This window comes from Coloeus monedula (genome assembly GCF_965178545.1).
Source record: "Coloeus monedula genome assembly, chromosome: 22".
Taxonomy (NCBI): domain Eukaryota; kingdom Metazoa; phylum Chordata; class Aves; order Passeriformes; family Corvidae; genus Coloeus; species Coloeus monedula.
Genome location: NC_138802.1, coordinates 3488938 through 3514450, shown reverse-complemented (window position 1 = coordinate 3514450; position 25513 = coordinate 3488938). Strand labels below are relative to the sequence as shown.

Genomic DNA, 25513 nt, shown 5'->3' with positions numbered 1-25513 from the left:
AGGATGTGGCTTCACACCAGTCCCTGGCGGTGCCTGCACAGGTCAGGGCTGAGTCCGTGTCGCAGTGACAAAGCCCTCTCAGTTTGGGACACCACGGAGAACACGGACAATGAGCAGAGATGAGAAGAACGTGCCATCCTTACACTGCTGGAGGCAGGGACACTCCAGGAAAACACAAACCGGCCCGTGCCTCCCGTGCCACGGGCAGGCAGAAATCCTGCTCTGGTTGCTGAGCTGGCTCGGCCGCCCTCCTCCTTTTCTTCCTCCTCCTCACCTCCAGTTTCCTCCTCAGGGCAGGCACCTCCTGCCTGGCTCAGGGCCTGCAGTTCCCCTGGATAACAAAATTAAACTTCTCCAGGTGCGCAAGGCTGCAAATACATTGCAAGGGGGGGAGTTTGTCACCCCCCTGGTGTCTCACACCTCTGGAGCCCCTCAGTTGATCTCTCCCTCCGTGAACTCCTCCTTTATGGACTGTTTGCGGGATTTGCAGTCCGGGAGGTCGAAGCCGAAGTCGGCCCAGTCGTCGGCCGCGCCGCGGTTGGGGATGGTGATGGTGTGGCGCACGCGGAAGTGCACGGCCTCCATCACCCGCTGCCGCTGCAGCTCGCCCGAGCTGCCGATGGAGATGGTGGAGGCGTTGCTGCTGGAGCGGATCAGCTGCTGGGCCCCGTAGTCGTGGCTCTGTTTGAGCTCCTGCAGGCCCCGCCAGATGATCATCCGGTACTGCTCCGGGATCTTCAGTGCTCCGAGATCCTGCAAGGACAGCACCGCTGAGGCACGGCCGCCAGAGGAGTGATTGTACCAGCAGGAGCGAGCCCTGGACCCCCAGGTCGTGCTTTTGGGGGGACACGTGGGCACGATGACCAACGGACCTCCCACCATGGCCATGGGTCCATCACCCCCTGGGTTATTTCTCGTTTGTAACCCAGTTACTCCACTGCAGCTTTGCAGGTTGGAGACTTTTTGCTGTTGTTTTGGCAGGGGTTCATATCAAACAGATGTGGGAGGGAAGGAAGGGAACGTTCCCCTTGGACACAGGTGGCAGAGCAGCGTGTGGAGCATCCTTGTGCCTGTGCACTTGGGACTGCTTCTGCTCTGGTCCTGGCCCGGGAGGCTGGAATGGCACCTGCCTCGAGCACTGAGGTGTGGGTGACAGCGGCTCTCGCAAAGCCAGGAGAGGTGGGTGACCTCAGACAGGGGAGCTGTGCCAGCACAGAGACCAGCACAGCAGGGAGCTGCCAGGGATCCATGTTAATGCCACAGAGACTCACGGGAGCGTTAACCGGAGCAGACAGCGAGTACGCAATTAGTAGCTACAAACGCCGACTCAGACACACAGCTCTGCCCTGACACAGGTTTTGGCCATTCCTAAACATTTTCTTGGACAGCTGACAGACAGTCACAGAGTTAGTTCAGCAAATGGTCCAAAACCAGGCTCAGGTTACACAACTGGCCCCAGCCACCAGTGACAAATCATCGTCTCTCCTGCAGGATGTTGTAGCTGCCAGGTAGAGACACTGCTACGCCTGCCTGGGGCAAAATGGGGTTGGGCAGGAGCTCTGTCTCAGCAAAAACACCAACTCCAGGATTTACAGGGCTTGCCACGGCTCAAAGGGTTCAGGATTTTTTTTTTTGTTTTCCTTTTTCTTGTTCCCCTGATGGGCTGGGGAAGGCCTGGCTCAGGTGCCACCCCTGATACCAGCATCGCAGTGTGGCAGCAGCAGAGCTCTAGGCACACACAGGTACTTCCAGCATCCCTTCCATGCTTCTTCTGACATCTTTTGCCTGACCTGGGCTATTTCATTCCAAGCTTCCATTAATAAAAATGCCCTGGGCTCAACTCCTTTATTTTAGCCTCTTTCATCTTAAAGATTAGCAGGGGAAGAGGTGAGACCAGGTTAAACCTCCCTGAACTGCAGTGGGGTGTCCCTGCTGGCTCAGTGGGATTTGGGGTGTCCCTCTGAGCACCTCAGCTGTGTTCTCTGTGTTAGGTGGAAAATCTCCCTGAGCTCAGGCCCCGGGATCTTTGATCTCTGCTGTTTCTGAGAGTCTGGAGGAAGCAGCTGAGACTGGTTGTGGTTTCTACCAAGGCCTGAGCTATCGCTACCTCTGAAGGACCACCAAGGGGGCAGGAATGAGAGGCATCAATCCTGGGAGCACATGTTCTGTGTGAGGGGTTGGGGCACAGGTTTCCCTTCCTCCAAAACAGTTTTGGTTTTGCTTTTCAGACCAACAGCTGCTGGAAACAAGTGGTAAGAACAGATCTCCCCAAAGCATTTACCTCTATGGATAGGTTCTGCAGGTGGTAAATATTCTGTAACCCTTGTGAGGTGAAATAGTCGATGCAGTTTGGACACCCCAATCCTGTTAAAAAACTGCAGAGAAAGTTTGGAAAATAAAGTGGCATTAAGTTCTCATGAACAACAGCTGTGTCCCATCTCTGTGGGACAGACCGTGTCAGGTGGGGGACGTGGAGAACTCCACTGCCACTAAGGTCAAAGCAAAGTGTGGGGTTATGTTCATTCCTTAAACTACAGATGTTTTTCTCCTGATTGTCTGAGATTTTGGCTCAGGAACTCATAATACGAGGGAGCTCCAGCTACTGGGGAGGGGGATCAGGGCATGCCCCGGGTTCTGCCCTATGCAGATGCTGGCCCAGGGTCTGTGAAAACATCCATGGTCTTTTTAAAGGCCAAAACTTTAAAAATCTGCAGAGCTGTTAATGCATTCCTGATGAAAATAAGCCACATGGACCCATTTCCAGGTGTTGCTGGACGGAAGGGGAAGGGGGAAGTTCACGAAGCTACATGCCAGTGGACATGTAGGGCAAGACCCTCATTTGGATGTACTTAATTTCTGATGGATCAGGGGTGGATTCCCAGGGAGCTGCATGAGGGCAGTGGGGGTTTCTGACTGGTCGGTAGCTGGGCTTTGGTGGCTGAGGTGAGAGGAACAGTCTGTGATTGCGGAGCAGTGATTTCTCAGTTGGGGCCAGTGGCCAGTTGACCAGTTGCCAGACAGATGGGAAGGTTAGAGCGAGGGACACAGCAAGGAGCAGAGGACAAGACAGACAGGGCACCAGGCACCTTCCTTACCTGACGAGGCTGGGGTCGGGGTTGTAGGGTGGCGGGGGGGTGCAGTGTGACCCGGACACCATGGACTGGGACGAGTGGCCCCCGTTCATTTCTCCGTTGGGCTGCATGGGGTGGCTGTTCAGCATTCCGGGTCCTGGGCAGTGGCAACAAATGCACCCCTTAGATACCACCCAGACCTGATAACCCTGCACTGCCTGGGCAGGGAGAGCCCCGTGCCCGGCCTGGCGATGGAGGACGTACCCATGGGGCCCAGGCTGGGTGCAGAGCCGGAGCTGTGCTGGGCAGGCTGCCCCACCAGCTGGTTCACAGAGGGCAGCTTGTTGATTCCTCCGCCGTGGACTTTATTCATGGGGGAAAGGACAGGGCCGTAGGAGGAAGGTGTCTGCAGCTGGCTCCTGTTCCGGGAGGGAACACGCTGGTCAGACTGGGATGGGTGGGATGGAGCTGCCCTGCTCTGGGCCTGGAGCTCCACTCCAGCCCATCCGACCTCCCTGCCAAGGGTGCTCAGGGGCTGTGGGGGTCTCAAGGGGCTGTGGGGGTCTCGAGGGGCTGCAGGGCTCTGGGGGGACTGTGGGGGTCTCAGTAACTGTGGGGATCTTAGGGACTGTGGGTGGTCTCAGTGACAGGAGAGGTCTCAAGGACCATGGGTGTCTCAAGGGGCTGCAGGGGCCTGGGGGACTGGGGGAGTCTCAGGGACTGTGGGGGGTTTCAGGGACTTTGGGGGTCTCAGGGACTGTGAGGGTCTCTGGCTGTGAGGGTCTCAGGGACTTTGGGGGTCTCAGGGACTGTGAGGGTCTCTGGCCGTGTGAGGGTCTCAGGGACTTTGGGGGTCTCGGGGGCTGTGGCAGGACTCACTGCCTCTGCAGGAGCTGCTGCTGCTGCTGCCGGTAGGAATCCACCAGCTGCTGCGGGACCAGGTCCACCAGCTCCAGGCTCTCCTTTATCTTCATCAGGATCTCAAAGTTCTCCCGGCCTCGCACCTGGAGGAGGGAACAAGACCAGGACTTTGCTTTACTCCCATCCCACCTTATGCTCCATTTTTCCACCCAGACAGACTGTCACTGTGGCCAGGGACTGCTCGGGATGCAGGAATCCCTTGGACATGTGCACCCATGCATGCTTTTGCTCCTATTCAAGGCCCCTGCTGTCCTACAGGAGCCCGTGCAGCCCCAACCCGCCCGACATCTCTTCCCCAAGATGCTTCTGGCAGAGGGGACGGTGCCAGCGCTGTCCCAAGCCAAGTTCTGACCCCGTTGCAGCTCAGCCACACTTACGGGCACGTAGTACATCTCCTCCTCCCCGTGCCTCCGTTTCTTAATGCCGGTGCCCAGTGCTGGGATGCCCTGGGGGCTCTGCTTGAACGCTGGAAAGGAGAAGGGAAGAGAATTGGTGGAGTCCTGGGAGACAGGACATGGCAGGGAGCACCTCAAGCCGTGCAGGATGCTGAAACCATTCCCTTGCGGCCTGGCATGGGAGCGTCCCTTTGTTATTGTCAATAATGAATAAATGTATCTGGCCGTGGGAGCCGTGCACAGGCATCTTTGGGCTCTGCAAGGGGGTCCGATGTGTGAGATTTAGTGGGGAAAGGTCAAAGCATCACCCCTGAGTGTGGATTTGAGCCCAAACTTCGGGAGTGCAGGGACTTTGGGTGCCCTGAGCCCCCCGCCCCCTGTCAGGGGACTCACTGCGCTTGTTGGCGTTGCCGTTCTTGGCCGCGCTCTCGTTCAGGGCTTGCTGCTCTCGGAAATGATCCTCGTCGGCTTTCCGGTCCCTGCCGGGACAGGCACAGATCCGCCCCTCGAAGGATCTCCTCCCCAGGACCTGGCCGCTGGGAGAGCAGAGCAATCAGCGGCCCTGCTGCCGCTCGGGAAGGGCGCTGGGACTCAGCCCAGGCAGAAACCAGACCAGGGAGCAGCAGAGCCCCTCAGCAGCTGGCTCCTGGGGAAGAGGCGCTCATGGGGCAGAGGAAGGCTCCAGCTGCTGGGCTGGGTCCCTGGTCCCTCCGTGCCAGCCCTTTTCCAAGCTGGCAGAAGGGAGCATTCCCGTGCAGCGAGCTGGGGCTGCCCCATCCCGTTCCCTGGGGGTGCTCCCTGCAGGGCAGGGTTCCTTCCCCAGCCCTCCCGCGGTGGGAGGGATGCCCATCCCTGCTCCCACAGCCACTCACTCTCTCGTCTCCAGGGTGATGATGATGAGGATGGGCCTCCTGTTCATCCCTCCCACGCAGCTGCTGTTGCACATGAAGTTGTACAGGATGGTGGTGAACTCGGTCCCCACCTGCCCGAGAGGGGAGAGCAGGTGCTGAGCGGGAAGTGATGGGGGGAGGCAGGATGGCACCCCCCGGGGAGTGAAGAAGAGGAGGGGAGGCAGGCTGGGATCCCCGGGGAGTGAAGAAGAGGAGGGGAGGCAGGCTGGGACCCCCGGGGAGTGAGGAATCAGGGCTGGACCCTCTGGCACAGGGCTGGTGCCTTGGCAGGATGAGCAGGGGAACACCAGCGATGGTGTGGGCATGGTCCCGGCTGGAAAGAGGGGACTGAACCAGGACTGTGGGGGCACCCAGGGCAGGGCTGGAGGGGGTATCCCATTACACCCCACTTCCCAAGACCAGGCTGCTCTGGGATGCTTCACAGGGCTGGGAGCTGCAGGTGCTGGAGTGTAGCTGCCACCGCTGCCAGGGGCGAGCAGTGAGTGGTCTAAGATGTGCCAGGGCCAAGGGGGACACTTGGACCCTTTGCCCTGTGCCAAGCAACCCAAACCACGGAGGCAGCAGCCGGTCCCTCCCCCCGCCGCGAGCAGCCGGGTACCTGCGGGGGCTCGTAGGGCACCATCACGCTCTGCCGTCCCGTCACCGGGTCATCCACGTACTGGGACAGGTTGTTGCCTTCCACCCGGATCAGGTGGCTGGCAGGGGCTGACTGGCCTGCAAGGCAAACCTCCAGTTAGAGCTGTGGCTGCCCGGGGGGCTCACCCTGCGCACACGAGGGCTGTGACACGAGGGACACGCGGGCAGCTCGGAGCCCTCACCGTCGTTGAAGTCGCGGCCGAGCTCATGGTTGGGGCAGCGCTTCACCACCTCGGTGACGTGCTCTGCCTTCTTGTAGACGGGCATGGCCCGGATGATGGTGCCCGGGGGTGGCGAGGTGGACACCTTGATCTGGATGGGGCATGTCTTGGCGATCTGACAGTAGAGCTTCTTCAGCAGCGGGGAGTACTGGGAAAGAGGAGACATCCCTCAGGTGAGCATCACTGGTGGGGTGGAGGGTGCTCCCCTGGCCACCCTCGGCTTCCTCTGCTGCTCTGGTGTAAAGGCAGGGTTCCTTCTCTTCCCTTTCCCCTGGAAATACTGAAATCTGACCATTTCACCCACACTATGTGGTATCTGCTTTCCACATAAACCAGATACAGCCACCTCCTGGGGCTGGGAAGGGTTTCCCAGATGGGCAAGGGCTCTGGCAGAGCTGGGTCACTGCTGCACTGAGGCAGAGGGAATCTCACTGAAAATCAGCAAAGCCCTCGTTCGTGCATCGCTCAGCCTGTTTTGAAAACATTCCCAAATCTGCTCTCACACATGGCTCCTGACCAAGGGCTGGGAGCACCGAGGGCACTGGCGCATCACAGCCTGAGGAAATCGTGCTTGATGTCCTTAGCAGTGTCACAGCTCATTAGACAGGACCTGGGAGTTTCATTCTGACACAGATGGGTTTGTCCTGATCCGGACTCCATCCTTTGCAGCAGCAGTGGTTCATGGAAGGGACAGGGTGGGGACATGATGGGGACCACTGCCCGGGCTGGCCGTGGGAGGAGGATGCTCTGTGGCAGCTGGAGGCAGTGCCCACAGTCACTGCTGAGTAGAAAACGGTTTGTGGCCACCAAATTCTTCCCTGTGAGGGCACAGTGGGGTTTGCTCAGCGGCAAACTTCTCTCACAAGGCCCTTGGATGGGGGAAGCTCTGGAGGCTGCAGCGTGTGCCCCTTCAGAGCAGGGCTGGGGAAGGAGAACTTGTCCTTCACCTTCCAGGAACTGCCCATGTGTGGGGATGTGCAATTCCCTTCCACCTCATCTGTGCCATGCTGTTTTCCATCTCGCAAGGAATGTGTTTGCTATACACCAGCCCACCCCTGTGCTCGGAGCAGCCCGTCTCTGCATGGCAGGGCATGTTCCCGCTCCAGGTATTTTATCTCATCCCCACAACACAGTGCCCGCTGCCAAAAAAATACCACCGTGCAGAGTGTTTGTGGGGATGTTAAAGCTTGTCCCAAGCCATCCAAATACAGGTGTGCCCAGGGGAGGCTCTGCTCTCCCGCCGGTGGGGGGTTCCTGAGCTGGGGCTGCCCATAACGGGGGCTCAGCACAGGGCTGGGGGGTGTTCAGGGGCTGACATGGATGGCTCAGTCCCCACTTTTCCTGGCCATGAGCATGTCCCAGTGCAGCTGTGGATCAGGCAGGAAGGATTTGTGTGTCCCAGTCCCCCTGCCCTGGCTGCAGGAGCGGATCTGCCTGTGGATGAGCGAGGTGCTCCCACCACCAGGACCGGGACAGGGCAAACAACATAAAGCATTTCCAGGTTTGTCTCATTTGGGTGGTCTCTGGGGAAGTTCTGGGAAGACATAAAGGTCAGAGGCTCCACCAAGGCAAACAGCAGCAGTTCCTGCAGCTCCTCCAGCACTGGGCTGGTACCGGCTCCTGGAGGCACAACAATGGGGTGTCGTGGGTGTCCCGAGATCAGAACCTGCTCGGTGCTGGGGGGAGCAGGAAGGTGCTGTGGTCACTGGAGGGTGGTGACCGAGAGGTGTAACACAAACTTGAACCTGACAGCAAGAATTAACCCTTATTTTTGTAGGCACTTGGACTTGCCCAACCAGAGAGGATGCTTGGAAACACCAACTTCTACTGAAATCCCCAAATTTTGCACTTACACCTCAGGATGCTGGCTACACCTTGCCTCCATGGCCAGGCTAGCTTCTTGGGTGTGACCCTGCACCCCCAGCAGGGATTCTCAGGGATCAGGCCTGAGTTGGAAGCGCGGGCTCCACTCAGAATGTGGTGACTCTGCTCTGCCTGGCCAGAGAGGAAACTCCCACGTGGCTGCAGCCCACGGAACCCACTCGCCCACCACGATGGGGTTTAATGTCCTCGTCTAGAGGAGCCACTGCGGCAAAACAAGAGTTATTTGGAGGGGGCTTTTGCTTGCCAGGTGTTAAAATACTGACAACTCCTGTCAAAGGATCTTTTCATGTAGACATTCCCGGGCAGCCCTCAACATGCCTGGGAACTGTAACTGCTCTGGAAGAGCAGAAGTGCATTATGGCAAGTTCTTTGGTAACAAATTCTCTCATTATACCATGTTATGACATGGATAAATCTCTGTTAAATAGCAGAGGGATGCCCTGCAGGGGGAAGGCAGCCGCTCCGCGCAGACTTGCCTCCGCTGATAACCTTATCGTGTCCCAACAGCTCCGGGATCACCTTCAAAGATCCCTCCACAATAACAAACTATTCTTTTAAGGAACTCCCTACTGATAATTCTGGGCAAGAAAAGTCCAGGCTGTGCCCTGGGCGGCCGCGCTCCTGATTCCTCTCAGTGTGGAGCCGTCCTGTGCCGCATCTCCAGCCGAGCGCTCCCGGTCCCACAGACCCAGGCTGCTCACGGCCACCAGGACAACCAGCATCGTGGTTTTGGGATCCCAGGAGGTCCTGCAGCCCCAGCTGTGCTGCATCCCCAGCTTGGCTATGCACACTCTCTGTAGGGGACAGCAAAACCTGTGCTGAGCAGTGTCCCTGGGCAGGCACCTCTCCCCTTCGTTATCTGTATTTGCTAATTACCCGCCACGCACATCTCTGCCGGGCTGTGCTGCATCACCTGAGGCCCTGGTACCTCCCAGCACAGCCATACCCTGCACAGCACCCTGCAGGGACCACAGGCACCACATGCTGCTCGAGTGTGATGTGAGGCAGTAGCAGAGCAGAACCCAGAGATCAAAATGCTGGGATGTAATCCAGACCAGCGCGGCCGCCTCGCTGCTTCGGCTCTCTGTGTGCCACGGTCGTGCTCCTGCCACCTGCACTGGGGGCAACCTCGGTCTGTTCACTCACATCCTCCCCACTCTGCAGTGTTTGGGCAAACTGACCTCTCAGCACTGGCCACATGTGGCAGCTGGGTCACAGCCAAAGCTCAGGTCACTTGGGCTGCTGCCAGCTTGCTGTTGGGTGTAGGAACAACATTTTGGGGCACCTGTACACCTTCCTGGTACACCCAGACCTCAGCTCCAGGATTCCTTTCAGACCTACAAAGGAGCCTGGGTGTGTTCTGCCCTGGGCAACTCCTGCCTGTGTCTCCAGACCCTGCTCTGCCCTGGGGACTGCTGGTGTCTGTCTCCGTGCTTACATTAGGACTAAGGTCCATCTCTGTTCCTGGAAAGCACCGGAGAGTGTCTGTTACTGGGTGTCACTGTGTGTTTGAGGAACACAACAGGTTTCTGTGGCTTGTGGGTGCTGGATTGCTCCAACCAGCACAGAGCAGCAGCAGCAGCAGCACTGACAGTCTCCCTGGAGCCTATGGAACACACAGAACCTGTATTCCTCTGGGGTTTCCTGCAGCTTCCAGTGTCGCCCTCAACTTCTGGGCTGATACTGCGATGGCAGATCTGTCTCTGTCCCTTCCCTGCCAGTGCTGTCTGTCCAGAGCTCTAGGAACAAGCTAAAAAATGGAAAAGCCAAATTATTTAACCCCTAGCAGCCTATCAGCTCTAAGTTCTGTGTCCCCAAGAGCTTGGTACCACAGAAGGTCTCTGGATGTGTTTGAAACGCAGCTGCTTTTTGGGTGAGACGAGGCTGTGCTGCACCAGTGCCAGATGGAACAGGACACAAACAAGTCACCCCATGGTGGCACCGGCCACTGTGAGGCTTCACCATGGTTATCCCAGTGCTGCCGCCCCATGGAAACGTTCTGGACACCGCAAGATTCCACTGAGTGAATTCCCCACAGTGGCTCGTGGATGCAGCGTTGACATGGAGTCTCAGCATCCATCACTGCCCACCCTGAGACAGGATCAGGGGATGGTTCCACAGGCCACCAGCGCTGCCACCCCACGCAGAGAATGAGCAGGGAGAGGTGGTTTTCCTCATGGATGCTGACAGCCTCACACCAAAAATAACCTGAATCCTCTGCCTGGAAAGACCTCCTGGCGAAGTCCATCTTGCCCAGCCCTTCCTGGGCAGCAGAACCGCTAGGAGGATGTGTCCCAACAGATTTGGAGCTGATAAAATCTTATTTATCTTCAACTGTTGACACCGAAGCGTCTAGACTTGCCTGTTGGGGAAGGCGCAGCCAAGGCCTCCTTTCCCTCTTGAAGGAAATGATTTGCTCAACAATTGCTTTTTCCACAAATCCTCCCCCCCTCCTCCCTACCAGCCACCTCCTCCTCCTCCTCTTCTTCTCCTACATTCCAGGCTTCTCATTAGCTCTACTCAAGACGTGTCCAGGACTGCAGTCAATGGATCCCCAATAAAGCCACTGGCCTGGCAAGGCAGAGAGAAGAAAAGTGCCGCCTCCGGCTGCTAATTTCCTTGCACTCCCCAGCAAGCAGCTGCGGAGCTGCATCCTGGGACAGGTTGGGGCAGATCGCAGCCGAGAGGTGATAATAACGTGTCTGTCATCTTCCCCAGACATGTAGCATCTTGCAAACCGCAAATACCGTTAACCGGCTCGGACGAATCTGTTACGGCAGATCCTGGAAGACGTGCCGGCGGCACAGCTAATTTTTTTTTAATAGCCATTTTTTAATCACCGGCCTGTAAACTCCTCACTGAGCTGGAGATTCCTTCCCAAGCTACTTTGTTGCTCATTTACTACGAGCTGGGTTTGAGTATGACTGGTGCTTGAGAGGAGAGGGGAGTGTCCTGAGGTACCTGTCCAGCACACAGGTGGGCTGGGCAGTCGGGATACTGCCCTGGGCATGGCTGTAAGAGGTACCCTGGTACCCCTATCTCCAGTCCCTGCACCACAGTGGTGATGGATTGGGGCGATGGCCATAAGGGATACCCCAAAACCCATCTCTCCATGTCTCCATTCCCTGCACCGTGGTGGCGATGGATTGGCCCTAAGGGATGCCCTAACACCCACCTCCCTGTGCCTCCAGTCCCTGCACCGTGGTGGTGATGGATTGAGGTGATGGCCATAAAGGATGCCCCAAAACCCACCTCCCTGTGCCTCCAGTCCCTGCACCACGGCAGCGATGGATCAGGGTGATGGCCATAAGGGATGCCCCAAAACCCACCTCTGTCTCCCTTCAGTCCCTGTACCATGGTGGTGATGTCCATAAGGAACACCCACCTCCCTGTGCCTGCGGTCCCCGCACCATGGCAGCGATGCCTTGGGGTGACACCAAGCCACCACCTGCTGTGCCCAGGACAGGGGGTCTCAAGGCACCCAGCAGAGCCCCCCTGATCACCCCAGCCATCATCAGCTGCAGGGGACCTCTGTCACCCACAGGTCCCCCAGCCCTACAGACCACTGAGGTCTCAGGGCCCCCGCTAGAGCAGCACAGGGAGGCTACCAGTGCTCCAGCCTGAGTTCTTATACCTTAATTAGCATGCCATTACTGCTAATTAAAATCCCTTGGTTCGCCCGCAAAGGAGTCCTCTCCCTGCCTTCCACAGTGAGCACATCCTTAAGATAACTTCCAGCTGGGATCTCTCTCAGTCACTGCTGAGCCAGCGCTGGCACTTCTGGGGTTTAATCTCTTCTTGTAGGTCTGACTCCCTCTGTGTGGTAGATGCTCAGATCCCCTGACCAAGCCAACCCCTTCTCTCCCACCCAAAAAGGAAGCCACAAATCCAGCAAGGAGGTTACTTCACACTGCCAAGGATGCAGGGAGCGGGCGGGAAGGGAAGGGAAGGGAAGGGAAGGGAAGGGAAGGGAAGGGAAGGGAAGGGAAGGGAAGGGAAGGGAAGGGAAGGGAAGGGAAGGGAAGGGAAGGGAAGGGAAGGGAAGGGAATTGCTGCTGGGAATGAAATATGAAAACCAGCACAGCTAAAGCAGGGTTCAGGGGAAACCACAGGCTCTGGAGCATCCCAGGAGGGCTGTGCCATGGAGGAGGGGCTGCTCCTCTGCTCTCTCTCAGCTACTGCCTGAGTGGGCATGGGGAGTGAGTGGGTTTGCCAAGGGCACACCAGCATCCTTTCCCCCTCTCATGCACCAGAGATCAGGGCTCCCAACTCTCTCCCACCTCTCTCCCACCTCTCCTGCCTTCCCGATGGAGCAGCATTGCCAGGAAGCCATTCCCTTGACCTGTGCATACCAGACACGTTCAAGATAATGGAGCTGATAGCGGGATCGTGTTGGAACATCACACACCGAATTCCTTTGCCTTTTTTTCTTAATTCCGTTGTGTCTGGAGCTCCTGGAGCCTCATCCACACCCTGAGAAAGCTGGTGGAAAGCCTCCAGTGGGTTGGCTTCGATGGGTTCCAGAGAAGGCTGGTGCCGAGGTTGCTTTCCTACTTCTGGCATGGCAAAATACCCATGCTCATCTGCACACTCAGAGCGTCCTCAGGGCGTGTGGCCCCTGATCATCTCCAGGCCACGGCTGTTGGACAGCAACCTCCCTGGGATATGGGAAAGTGCCAGAGAGAGTTTGCAGAGGGATCTCTTGGACAGTAGATGCTCCTGAAGGTTTTCCCCTCCTCTTTATATCTGCCTCTACCCCAACAAGCCTCAGACAGCGACCAGCAAGGGAGAGCCTGCCTCCCACCACACCAATTACTCCCATCCTCCTCATTCAGTTGGGACAGAGAAATCATTTCAGCTCCCCAGTGCCCGTGCTCCAGCTGCAAGATCTATCAAGCAAGTGGAACCAGTTCCGCACTGCCATCTCCCACTGGCCGAGCACTGGGAAGCAGACTGGCTTGCTGTGGGTGGCTGCCGGACAGCCATCCATGGCAGCAGGAGCAGCTCTCCTTGGCTGTGGACCTGTCCAGCCTTTCCCTCGCAGGCTGTTTGCTCCCCGAAACAGCAACAAGAGCCTGGGTGCGGTTCGAACCCTCCATGCCTGTGTCAGAGACCTCCCTGCCTGCTCAGCTCGGGGGCTTGTCCGTCTCCCCCCGGCTCCAGGGGCTCCGTGTGAGCCCGGGCAGCTCCCCCGCACCACGGCCCCGAGCCCCCACGTCCCTTTGCAGCCCGGCCGCGGGAGGCCAAAGACCCCATTAACACCTCTGCAGCTCCGGCACATGTGACAGCGTCCGGCGGGGAGGGAGCCCCGCTCCGCCGCCAGCCCGACTTGAGAAAAATCCTAATTATCCGTCAGTTACCAGCTGGCTGGCGTGGCGAGGGGCTGCGGCGAGAAAACCGCCGCGATCGGCTGCGGCTGCAGCGTGTCCGGGCAGCTCCGGGCAGCGCAGCCCCGGTGGCCCCGGCGGGCGGGCAGGATGCCGGCGTGCCCCGTCTTGCCGTGCCGCAGCTCCCGGTCCTCGGCCCGCCCCGCCGCAGCAGCCTGCCAGAGGGGGGCTTCCAACCCACAGGGAAAACCTTATTTTCGGCATCTGGCCGTTGCTCTCTGCGATAAGAAGGCCATTAAAAATGAAAAGGGAGGTGGCAGCAGCCTGGAGGGCTTCTCACAGCACGGACCGGCGCGGCTGCTGCCGTCCAGAGCTGGTGGTGACGCGCAGTGCTCAGCCCAGGGGTTGGGACAGCCAGTGTCACCCACCACTGCCCAGAGTCCCTCTGCGAGGGCACACCTCAGTCAGTCCCAAGGCTTCACCTTTCTCCGTTCACCTCTTTTCTAAAATTAGAAAATCAGCATTTTGAGGCAAGAAAGAGCGGCTGATGATGCTCCGGTCCCATTGCCCACAGTGCTGCCCTCAGACCCCTTCCTTCTCCTCCTGCATTGAGTCAAGGGTTTCTGCTAAAGCACATCTTATCTCTGGAGAGATATGCAGACTCCTCATTTGAATCCTTCAGGAGTTGGGATTCTTTGGGTACATTCCTTGGTAAATTGTTCCTATGGTTAATTATCCTCCCTGCTAAAAAAAAATATTCCACCTTGTTTCTAGTCTGAATTTGCCTGGCTTCAGCTTCCAAGTGCTGGATCTCATGTCTTTTGCTATTAGATTAAAGAGCTGGCTGCTATCAGGAACCATCTCCTGGACACACCATGACTGAGCCCCCTTGCTCTTCTTGGGGGCAACTTCCATGCAGAACATTTCTCTGGTGTTGCTCTACAAGGCATCTGTTCCAAATTGTTCATCTTCTTCGCATCTCCCTCCCAAGCCATGTCTGTTCTGTCAGCAGAAGGTTTGAAGTGCGGACAGGAGCACTGTGTGTGTGTCAGGGCCTGGGGACACTTTGCTCCCCTGGGTGACACTGGCTTGCCCAGCCCTGCAGAGCAAGCACTTGTCCAGCTCACTTGCCCAGAGTGGCCAGCTCACCTGGTCCTTAGGAGCCTCCTCTCCTAAGTGAGGGAGAATGGATAATGCCACATGTTCCAGAGGGATTCAAGTCCAAACCCTTCAAAACCAGGAGGCCATTGGGCTACACACTTCCATCAGCCAAAGCTCATGATTATATCAAAAAATGATGCTGAATCGTTTGACAAGGTGACTCACACAAACCATTTGCTTTGGCACTGCCTGCTCACCAGCTGTCCATTCCTCCATGGCCAGATCCTCCATGATTCAACCCCAGACTGCAGGAAACCTTCAGCTGAGACTCCTTCCACTGCAGGAAGCTCCAAATTTCTGCTCAGCATGTTGGCTCTGCCGAGCTTGTGGTCAATGCTTGGTGGAAATTGATCAACCATCCTGGCATAAATTATTGGGCACAGCGAAGCTCAGCGTATCAAAAGCCATGAGGCTTCTGCAGGAGGAACAGGCTGGGTTGGTTCTTCCCAAGTGCTGCCCCAAACCACGCGTGTCCTGCAGAGCAGGTCGGTGCTGCTGTGCTTGGTGTGACCATCACTGCACTGTCACATGTCCCTCTCTGTCCCCAGCCCTACTGACCGGACATTTACCTTCCCTTCCCAAGTGCCTGCATCTGCCAATGGCTTTTCCTTATCTTCCATGTGTGCTCCCACCTCCTGTGGAGGCTCACGCTGTCCCATCCAGCATTATTTGTGTGTTCACTGACAGCATGGGGCACATTTGTTTTGCTGAGCTCCTTTCCCCGTTAAACCAGGACGAACTCTCAGGTGTGGCAGTGGCGCTGCAGAGCTCACGGTGAGTGGGAGGAAGGCAGCAATCTCATCTTCCAGCACTGACCATGCCTGTGACAGCCCCAGCCAGGAGGACACGGAGTGACACCAGCTGTCACCGCAGCAGGACCATTCCTCACATGGCACCGTGGCAAGCCGGACACACTGCACCCACCTTGGCAATCCTGCAGGAATCACTGCTTCAAATGAAACGTCCCCTGTGCTTTCCAGGGTACCAGATGCTGCCAACCCACTGCTGCTGCCCACAAGGCTCAGCTCCAGCACAGGTGGGCACTGGCCCTGCAGCCAACCTGCTCTGGGGGATGCAGCCACCCCGGCATGGTGGCTCAGAGGGCCACACACCTCTCACTGCCTTCCCAAGTGTTAAAGTCACTTCAGGCACTCACATCCTCACTGTGGACCCTTCCTAAGACCCCTCCTTGCAGCCATGGCTCCCAGCCCCGGCTGGTGGGCGCATCCTCCCCGGATGCTCCCAGCCACTTCTAGAATGAGCGTGTTCTCCGGGCAGCTCCCGGGTCCAGCTGCTCTCCCGGCATCGTGTGCCTGCCCTGATCTCCCTCAAAGGCCTGGGAAAAACAGCCATATGCTATGCTGGTGAGGACAGGAGCTCCCAGTGGGACACGGCAGTTCCAGGAGCACAGTGTGATGAGGGACAGCCTGAACTCCCTTTAGTTAGAACCGTGGAAAGTTCCCAGGGGAACGGGATGGCTTTCAGGAGGGGAGCCCTGCTGCGCTGCGTCTGCTCCATCCCAAAGCCATCCCCCGGCACTCCTAGCTGGGGACAGTGGCAAACAAACGAACATCGGACACGTTCTGGTCCCCATGCCTGCATGTCAGGACAAGACACCCTGCAGCGCCTTGTTTCGGTTTCCATTGGGACGCGTGAGTGGCACGGGAATGCCTCCCTTCCCTGTGCAGCTTTACCTGTAACTGAGTTATCCCCCAGGAGGGATAGGAGTGGGCTGGAGTCACATCCTGCCCGAGGACCTCTGGTTTCTTCAGTTCCTAGTGAAATGCATCCCTGAGCAACGTCCCGCAAGGAAAGACAGTGGAAAGAGTGGAGACTTTACCACCCCTACGAGGGCAAGTCCTGTTTAACCAGGGCGCTGCCCCAAGCCCCCGGTGCGTGTGAAGCTGCAGCCACCGGCTGCGGGGAAGCTGCTGGGCTGCACCAGCCGGGAATTCGGCTGCGTTCAGCCGCCCGACCGCTGCCGGCTCGCTGCTGCTTTCCCACTCCACACACCCACTGGCTTCCGCAGGACACAGCCCCAGCGCTGCGGCCGCTGCCGGAGCCCGTCCCCTCCTGCATCCTCCCCAGGACAACCGGGAGCATCTCGCCGGCCGCTGCCCGGGGTGTTCCTGCACGACAGCATCCAAGGATGCTTTCTGTCTCCCGCAGGAAGGACCGTCTTGGCAATTAAACACGTCACCTTCCGCAAACAAAGGTCATTATCACGCCCGGGGCTTAAACATCGCTGGGCTGCTCTGCCCCTTCCATGACAGTGTCAAACCTCAGCCCCAGAGGAAACTGCTGCTGCTGCGGTGTGTCAGTCGTCCCGCCCCAACCTTCCTGCTCTGCCAGTGCTTCCCGGAGGAGAAAACCCGCTCGGCTCAAGCGTGGTGAGCGGCTCTCCCCGGTACTCCAGAGGCACCCGCTGTGCGAATGCCTCCGGCACCGGCCACAAGTGCTGGTTCTCCTTAAAAACGCTGCGCTGAGCCAGTAGCAAGGATGCGAATTTAGCACCTTTTGCCACAAAAAGCAAAGCAGCCCCCGAGCGCTCTGCCCGGTCCCTGGGTCCCTGCTCGCAGAGCTCTCCTGTGCCGGGCAGCAGGAGGGCGGTCGGAGCAGCCGTGGACCAAAGCTGCATCCCGGCTCCCGAGCAGACAGCACGGAGCTGTGCAGCCATCCCTCTGTGCATCAAAACCTACTGCGCTTAAAAGCCCGCTCTCTTATTTGCTGTGACTTGCAGGGATTACATTACTCCTCTAGTACGGGATGGAGAAGGACTGTAAATGACAAGCAGGCACTTACAGCGAAGCTGGGAGACACGAGCCTCGTCTCTGACAGCACCCGCTGGCAAATACTCCGGGAAGCACCGTGAGAACAAGGCAGGTACTTCCCCAGGACATTTCTTTTCGGAGGACATTTACCCACAGTTTAGGGAATTGCGCCGGGAGAAGCGACATCCCAGCCGCTGTGCTTCACAGCCCTTTGGGAGAAGCCCCCTGGAAAGCAAGCGCCGATGTTTCCAGCACGCTTTGCTTCCCAGGGCCACCGCCTGCGCCGGTGAAGTCCCCATCAGTGGGGGCTGCACCCCGCAGCTGCCCCGTGAGAGCCTCCCCACCGCCGCCGCGCTGGGTGTCGGCGGGGAGGACGCGGCCGGCGGTGCTGAGCATCTCCCTAGCCAAGGTAGAAGACACGAAACTTACTGTCCAGGTGGCTGACTTGGCGGTGCTGGACTGCTGGAAGGTCACCTCGAAGTGGTGGGGACCAGGGTAGTCGGTGTTGGAGGGGATGACGGGAGCCGGGGACATGGCGTCGAAGGTAGAGCTGGGCTGCGAGTAGGGCGAGTGCGTTGGGACATTGGAGGTGTGCTCGGAGCTGTAGGGGCTGGTGGAGGCTGCTCTGCTGCCGATGCTCTGATCCATGCTGTTGTTCAGCAAATTGAACTGGGACTGGAGGAAGGGAAAAGGGGAGGAGGGAAAAAAGAAAACACCAGCCAGTTTAGAGACAGGGAAACCTCAGCCACCTTTCTCCAGGGCTGGGGTGTCCTGTTACAGCCTCCTTAAAGGGCCAGCGTGCAGGAGGGGAGCCAAAAGAGCTGGTCTGGGTGGCTCGGGTTTTCCGACAGGTCACCACTTGTGTGAGGGATAAACTCCGTGTGCTTAAATCACCCCCCTCGAGCTGCTCCATCCTCGCTGGAGGCAGCGAGGTGCCACAGTCCCGGATTTCTAGCGCACCTGCCTTGGGGAAGCCACGCTTCTGACAGCGGCGAGAGGGCAGGGACGTTGTGGGGTTTGCTCAGGTGTGGGAAATGTCCCTCTGCAGGCAGGGAGTGACAGCCCTGTCCTGCACGCAGGGCTCTTCTCCACGGTGTCCCTTCCAGCAGCCAGAGTGTCACAGCTCGGTGAGGCCACCCTGCCAAGGAGAGCAGCAGTCCCTGGCGATGACATCGCTCCATCGCGACGGCGATACCGAGCGGCCGTCCTGTTTTCCGAGCTGCCCCTCGTGGGCTCGCTGGTCACGGACACACACCCACACACCGCTCCCGGGAGTGCTGCCCTGAGCCAGCCAGCCCCGAGCAGTGATTTGTAGCTGGTTTCCCAGCGGGATGTTTGCTCCCAGGGCCCGATGCTGCTCTAATTTGGGGAAAACCTCAAACCTACAAAGCACGCGGCTGCGATGCAGCGCACTGCAGGAAAGTCACAGGGCAAACGGACCCACTTAGGCAGGTCCCGGCTCTTATTCCAGACCTGTTGGACCAAATCATGACTTTTTACAATTTTTTCCTTATTCCTCCTCTGACCAATTACTCTCAGATTCTTCCAATAGGAGCTGGCAGCTCCTTTACCCGCAGGCACAGCCCAAGCACAGCGACATTCCCAAGAGCCGTGTGGCTAAAGCGACCTTAGCATTTCATTGGAAAATCAGACTCAAATACAACTGTTTCTCAGAGCAAGTGGAATGGTTTTTTCCCCAGAAATCTGCAATTCCCGAGTTGCTCAGGGGTTGCTCTCACCCTGCAGCCCCGAGGCAGTGGCAGTGCTGGTGACCACGCGCAGTGTCCAGTGCATCGCCGTGCGTCATCCTCGCTCCCTGCACTGGAGCAGCGACACAGCCCCCCTTGACTGCCCTCATGCCTGGCAGGGACTGTCCCGTCCCTGTCCCCAGCACCCACTGGGGCAGCTCTGGGAAGCCAGGAGCTGTGGAAGCAGCCATAGGCACAGCCAGCAGGCTCAGCTTTCTCCAAAGGGCAGCAAGGCTCACGGCTCAGGAATCAGGAGACGTGTTTTAACTTGGGATCCCAACCTCACCCAACCCTCTACGATGTGGAATGGTTTAAAGGCAATCATCCTTCTCCAGGGAAGTTCTCCTGTTGCCTGCATCTCTCACAAGGTCGTTGGAGCCTGTGACTAACTGGAGGAATGCTGAACAAGATCTGGCTTGCTTTTACACATCCAACCATTTTCTCCCCTAAAATATGTGCCTAAATCCCTCTATTCCTCCTTGCCGCTCTATAAATAGCCCAGCCGAAGACAAGCCAAGCTTTCCTTAATCCAGGCTTCACCTGGAGAAAAACTTATGAGAAACTCTGGCAAAACAGGCACGTTAGGAAAGCTCTTGCCATCCAACTGGGAAATGCAGCTGCCGTGGGGAGCAGTGAGGTGGCACAGGCAAAGCTCAGGGATCAACCAGGAGAACAGCAGCAAGGGAAAAGGGATTGCTGCAGAATGGGGCTGCACACAGCCCAGATGATCCAGGAGTATCAGGACTGAGCTGTTTTGCTCTCATGCTGAGAGCCAGGACCATTCATGGCTGAAGCCTGTGGCTGTAAGTGGGCAAGTGAATGGGGACCCACCACAGAATGGAGCATCCTGAGCTCTGCATGGGAGGAAACCTTCCCTCAGGAAGAATGATGAGATAGGAGACCCAGGGTATCACCTCTGCCAGCCAGGCTGGCTGCCCTGAGCTGGGCTGCCTTAGCACAAAGCAAGAGGCAGCATCCTGAGTGCTTGGGCTTTGGGACTCTGCTGGCATAGACATCCAGAGTCAGGTGCATCGTTTGCAGGGCAAAACGATGGACTTGCTGTTCAAAATTGATGACATTATGGAAACATTCCCCTAAAAAACCAATCGAAGGCAGGTGTGTGTGTGTGTGTGTGTGTGTGTGTGTGTGTCTGTAAATATGTACCTACACACACAGGGATAATTATTCACACAACTGCAGCAACGACCTCCCACGGAACAGCCCCGACAACGGGACACATGGGCTTGGTACCAACACACTTAAGGTAAAAACCAGGAATGAAGTGATTTCCTTCTATCTCCAACTGCCTCTGTGCCTGCGCTGGACTGTTCCGAATGCCAGGGACAGACACAACCCCCTTTCCCTAAGGAAACAACCTCAGCGCTTGAGGACAGGGCTGGGAATGTATTACCTGCAGCACAGGTCCTGCTTCACCCGCTCGACCCTCCCAGGGATCCCCACCAGGGAAAGGAAGCCTGCCAGGGGAGGCAGGAGTGTGGTGTGGGCTTGGCTGGGGAGGTCAAAGTGGTGCTGGTGGTGTCCAGCACCTCCAGGTGTTCCTCGGATGGATGCTCCAGCTGACATCCCTCCCACCTGGGTACACACAGGTAGGTGAGCCTGCACCCCTGGCACCTTGGGCTCTGCAAGCACCAGATGGGGCAAAGCAAGAGGAACAGTGACCGATTGCTGAGGCTGCAGCATCCTGCACCAACACGGCTAGTGGCTCATGAGCAGGGCTGGACCAGCCCCAGCTCCTCCGTGCAGCTGCAGCATGGGGATGGGCGTGTGCTGGGACAACCCCTGAGCATCCTGGGCAGCAGCAGCCAGGCTGGGCAGGCAGAGCCAGAGCAGGTGCCCCAGCGGTGGAGGATAATTCTAAGCAGAGCATCAAGGCAACCCCCGCCCACAGCAAGCAGCACCTACCGTGGTGTAATGCTGCATCGGGTCGCTGATGTAGAGCATTTTAGTTGTCTTGGGGTTCACGGAGCACCGGGAAGCCTCCTGCCACGGGAGTCATGGGGTCGGGGCGGTGGCCGGGGTGGGGTGGCGGGTGGAAAGGAGCGCGGGAGCGGGGCCGGGCAGGCAGCGCCAGGGATGCTGTGCCGGCCACCCGTGTGCCGCCGTCTGTTGGCTTTTTTGCTTTTTTCATCTCCCTTAGTTCTGTCAACTCGCTGCATCCAACAACAAAACGGGGCCCACCCCTTCTGTCCCTCATGACTATTCATTAAAGCACAGGGCAGGCCCCAGCTTGCCCAGTGATGGACTGGGCGATACCAACCATTCCCACTGCAGGGAGAGCAGGGGTCCAGCTCCACCACCAAACCTGCCCACATCCCGCTCTCAAAAGCTTCTTCCAGCCGCACGGGGCTGGAGACCTGCTGGGCTGGCACCTGTCACCAGCACACGGAGGTGCCCACCCTTGCCCTGAGCAGGCAGTGCAGTGACTCTGTGAGAGCTCCGTGTCTGGGAGATACGGAGCTGTCTCTATCTGGATGGACAGATACGCATCCATGGTGAGGATGGATGGATGGGTGGATGGATGGATGGATGGATGGAGGATGGATGGATGGATGTATGGATGGATGGATGGATGGATATCTAGAGGGATAGGCAGGAACAGATAGGGATAGATGCCTGACAGAGCATTGGGGTGACGTGCTCGCAGCCACAGAGCACCAGCACCACTCTGGCACCACTGCGCGCCAAGAGCAGCGGGAATCAGCACGGACCCTGCGCAGCCTCTCCCCTCTCTCGCCTTTCCCTCAGGCCGCTGGCATCCCGTTACCAGAGCACTTCTTGTCATGCCCGCCAGGCTGCTCCGGCCCCGCCGGGCTCGGCTTAGGCTGCAGCGGGAGCGAGGGGAAAGGCGAGGGCTCGCCCAGCGAGGGGCACAGCCCCGATTAGCAGCGCTCTGCCCAGCCCCTGCCCGCTGTGAAAGGCCGGGGAAGGGAGGGAAAACGAGCGGAAAGCGAGGGAAAAGGGGCTGGGGGAGGGGAGGCAAGCTGTCGGCGAGGGAAACGGCGGCTTTCTGGAGGGAAACAGCGGCTCTCCGCAGGGAGATGCAGCAGAGAGCCAGGGCAGCCTCAGGGATGCTCCCGGGAGCCACCGAACACGCGCAAGCGGCCGGGATGTCTCGCGCGCCCGCGATGCTTTTCCAAGACTTTGTCTTAGGCAGAAGCAAAGGCTTCTCGCAGGACGGGCACCGGCACGGAGCTGCGGCTGCGGTGGGAGCAGAGCTGGGAGCACGGCGCGCCCCTCCGGCAGCTCTGCCCCCGCAGCAGCTCACAAATGGCTTTTACTCCACACCGTTTGTCCCGGAGCGAATGACGCTCGGCTCCTGTCCTGGTACTCCCCCAGAGCTCCGAGCCCCCGCTGCTGCCTGCACTGATGTTACCCAACAATAAATAGTCATGGTTTTATTGACCCCTGAGATTACAGGTGACCAGACCCTGTGCCAGTGCCAGCAGTGCTGCACCAGCAAGGCTGGGCTCGGTTTATGGAGCAGCAAACACCCCAGAGCCTCCTCCCAGAGCCCCCAGCCCACCCCTGCAGGGAAATCAAGTCTGTGCCTGGTGCAGGTCCCCGTCCCTGCTGTCTGAGCACACTCACCATCACCGAGTCAGTCATGCCTCTCATCTGGAACACGTCCATTGTGACCTCTGTGCGGTTGGAGACCTCGTTGCTGCCGGTGGGGTTGGCTGGAGGGAGGTCGAAGTAGGTGCTGTCTGGCTCCCTGAGGAGAAGGTGAGGGCACAGTCATCTCCCCAGCTCTCCAACGCAGCCTGTGCCACCCCCACCACACCCCTACCAGCAACTCGCTGTCCCCTCAGACCGTGTCCCTTTCCCAACTTCTTCCTCCATCCTCTGCTTTTATTTCCACATGGCAGAGCAGGCTTTACCAGGCAGGTAAAGCAAGCAGAAATATAGGAAATTTTGCATCCACCCAGCTGCTCCAGCATATCTGTCCCCCTGGGATGTCTTCACATGAGGGGACCAAGGGAGGAAGAAGACAAAATGAAGCACAGTCCTTCTCCCTTGCTGGATTAGGGCATGAGGCCTAAGGGCCAGAAGAGTTACAAATGTCTTGGTGGGGCTGGAAGATGTTTAATTTTGGAATTAAGGGTCCCAGCTTGAGGGGAGCTCTGCTCTGGCCCGGACACCATCCCCATGCTGCCCTGGAGCGCTGCAGCCAGGAGGGAGCTACCCATGAGACAGACAGTGCCGTGCTGTTTGGCAAAAGGAATCCCTGGGCAGAGAGTCTGGGACCTGGGAGCAGAATTCGCCAGGTGGCAAAGGCGTCTGTGGAAAGCAGAGGATGCGAAAGGAAATTTGCCTTTGGCATAGAGCCACCAAAGAGCCACGGCTGCCTCCGAACACCCCCATGGGGAACGCTCACACCCCACTTACAGCGTGCTCCAGAGGTGCTCGAACGTGGTGCCTTCGTCAGCTGCAGACGACTGGGACATCTTCAGAGCGGGGGAGTCCGACAGGGGATAAATCACTCTGGGGGCAAAGGGAAACAGCAGGGTTAGCACTGCCAGCATGCCATGCCGTGCCGTGCCGTGCCGTGCCACGCTGTGCTGTGCCATCTCACTCCAGCAAATCAGCCAGCCAAGGGCAGGAATTCCTCAATCCCAACTCGCTCCCAGAAGCACATCAGGGACCAGAGACCCTCTCAGGGCCCGTTGTGGGGGACACACAGGACCAGAGACCCCTCAGGGCCCCTCGTGAGGGACTCCCAAGACCAGAGACCCCCAGGATTCATCGTGAAGGAAACACAGGACTGGCATCCCCAGGGTTTTTCATGGGGGACACACGTGACCAGAGACCCCTCAGAGCCCCTTGTGGGGGACACACAGGACCAGAGACCCCCAGGGCCATCATGGGGACACACAGGACCAGAGACCCCCAGGGCCATCATGGGGACACACAGGACCAGAGACCCCTCAGGGCCCCTCGTGGGGGACACACAGGACCAGGGACCCCCAGGGCCATCATGGAGACACACAGGACCAGAGACTCCAGAGCCATCGTGGGGACACAGAGGACCAGGGACCCCCAGGGCCCATCACAGGGAGACACACAGGACCAGAGACCCCAGTGTCCCTCATGGGGGACACACAGGACCAGAGCCCCCCAGAGCCATCTTGGGGACACACAGGACACCCCCATGGGCCATCATGGGCGGCAGTGCCCACACCCCCAGCAGTGCAGGCCAGGGCAGCAGGCAGGGGTGACCCAAGCTCAGTGGAATGAACCCGTTTTTCAGCCAAAGCCTCCTGGATGCTGCTGCACAGTCACAACCAGAGCCATGCTCAGTCCAGCCCATTCCCCTCACCCCTGCACAAGGATTCTTGGCCTCTCTCAGGCGTGGAAGGAAAGCAGCCCAGCCCAGCTCTCCCTGTGTGCCCAGAACCTCTCGGACCCAGCAGCCGGAGCCGGAGGTTGCACGGAGCCATCTTGAGCCTCGTGCTGCCTCGATGGGCAACCATCTTCCTGCCCCCTCACCCACTCCCTGGAAGCAGCAGGACCTCTCCCCTGCCCTGGCTGACTCGGATACGCCCCAGGCACATCTGGCTGCCCCTTTCACCCCCGCTGGTGTCAGCATCCCGTCCCAGCCGCGACATCTCATAGTGAAAACCCAAAACTTCCTGCTTTTTGGGCTTGAGCTGCCGAGCCGAGCTCTCTGAGTGAGGGATGCTCGGGGTGGCCCGGGCCCCTCTGACTCAGCTGGAGACCGGGTGGCTGCAGGGGAGGGAGTTAAAATGAAAGCAGGGAAGCTTTCCCCGTCAGCAGATCCCGTGAGCTGATTTCTACAAAACACAGCATCCGCAGCCACCCTGCCTGGAGGAATTCCCACGGCTCAGGAGGGCTCAGGAGGGCACAGGAGGGCACAGGAGGGCACAGGAGGGCTCATTCCCCACAGGTCCCATGCCAGGGACAGCTAACAGGCAGAGCCTGGTGTCCTCCTGTCCCTCCTCATCCCACGTGTGACACACAGAGAAATGAAAGGACCTACAGGGCAGCTTTGAGAGGAGGAAAAGCCTAGAACAGATGCAGGTGACTGCTGGTGGCCTTACCCTTCTTCCATGCTGCTTTCCCTGGCTCAGAGCAGCTTCAGGAAGTAGCCAGGCCTTTTCCTCCAGAGGAGAAAGCACCTCCGCACCGCCCCGGCTGTGTGGTCATCACGGGTGACACCAGCTCTAACCACGTGGCTGCTCTCGTTTTCAAAAGGAAAGAAATCTGACTATTTTAAGGGCGTTTTGGAAGTTCCCTTTCACTCTTTCAAAGCACAGGCTGAGTGTGCAAAGCCAGGCCAGCCTCTTCTCGTGTTTGAGCTCTGAGCTAGGCGGCACAAAGGGAAGCTGGAGTCGGTGGTGCTGTCAAGGCACATCCCTGCTGCTCTGATCCCTGCTCCTCCTGGGAAAGCGCCTCTGCAGCAAGAGTGACAGCCTGGCACCGGGCAC

The 25513-nt window shown here is 58.4% G+C and overlaps 1 protein-coding gene across 1 annotated transcript; it reads right to left on the bottom strand.

Annotated features, from left to right (window-relative positions):
* Positions 1-432: 432 nt before the first annotated feature.
* Positions 433-17961, bottom strand: TP73 (tumor protein p73; the record flags this gene model as incomplete). Its single annotated transcript, XM_082295927.1, has 11 exons — positions 17728-17961; positions 6117-6303; positions 5897-6012; positions 5260-5369; positions 4781-4923; positions 4370-4458; positions 3951-4075; positions 3336-3490; positions 3096-3228; positions 2282-2375; positions 433-753 (listed from the first exon to the last, which is right to left on the bottom strand). The coding sequence occupies exons 1-11, from the start codon at positions 17944-17946 to the stop codon at positions 433-435; spliced, it is 1692 nt and encodes a 563-aa protein (XP_082152053.1). The 5' UTR covers positions 17947-17961.
* Between the last annotated feature and the right edge of the window lie 7552 nt (positions 17962-25513).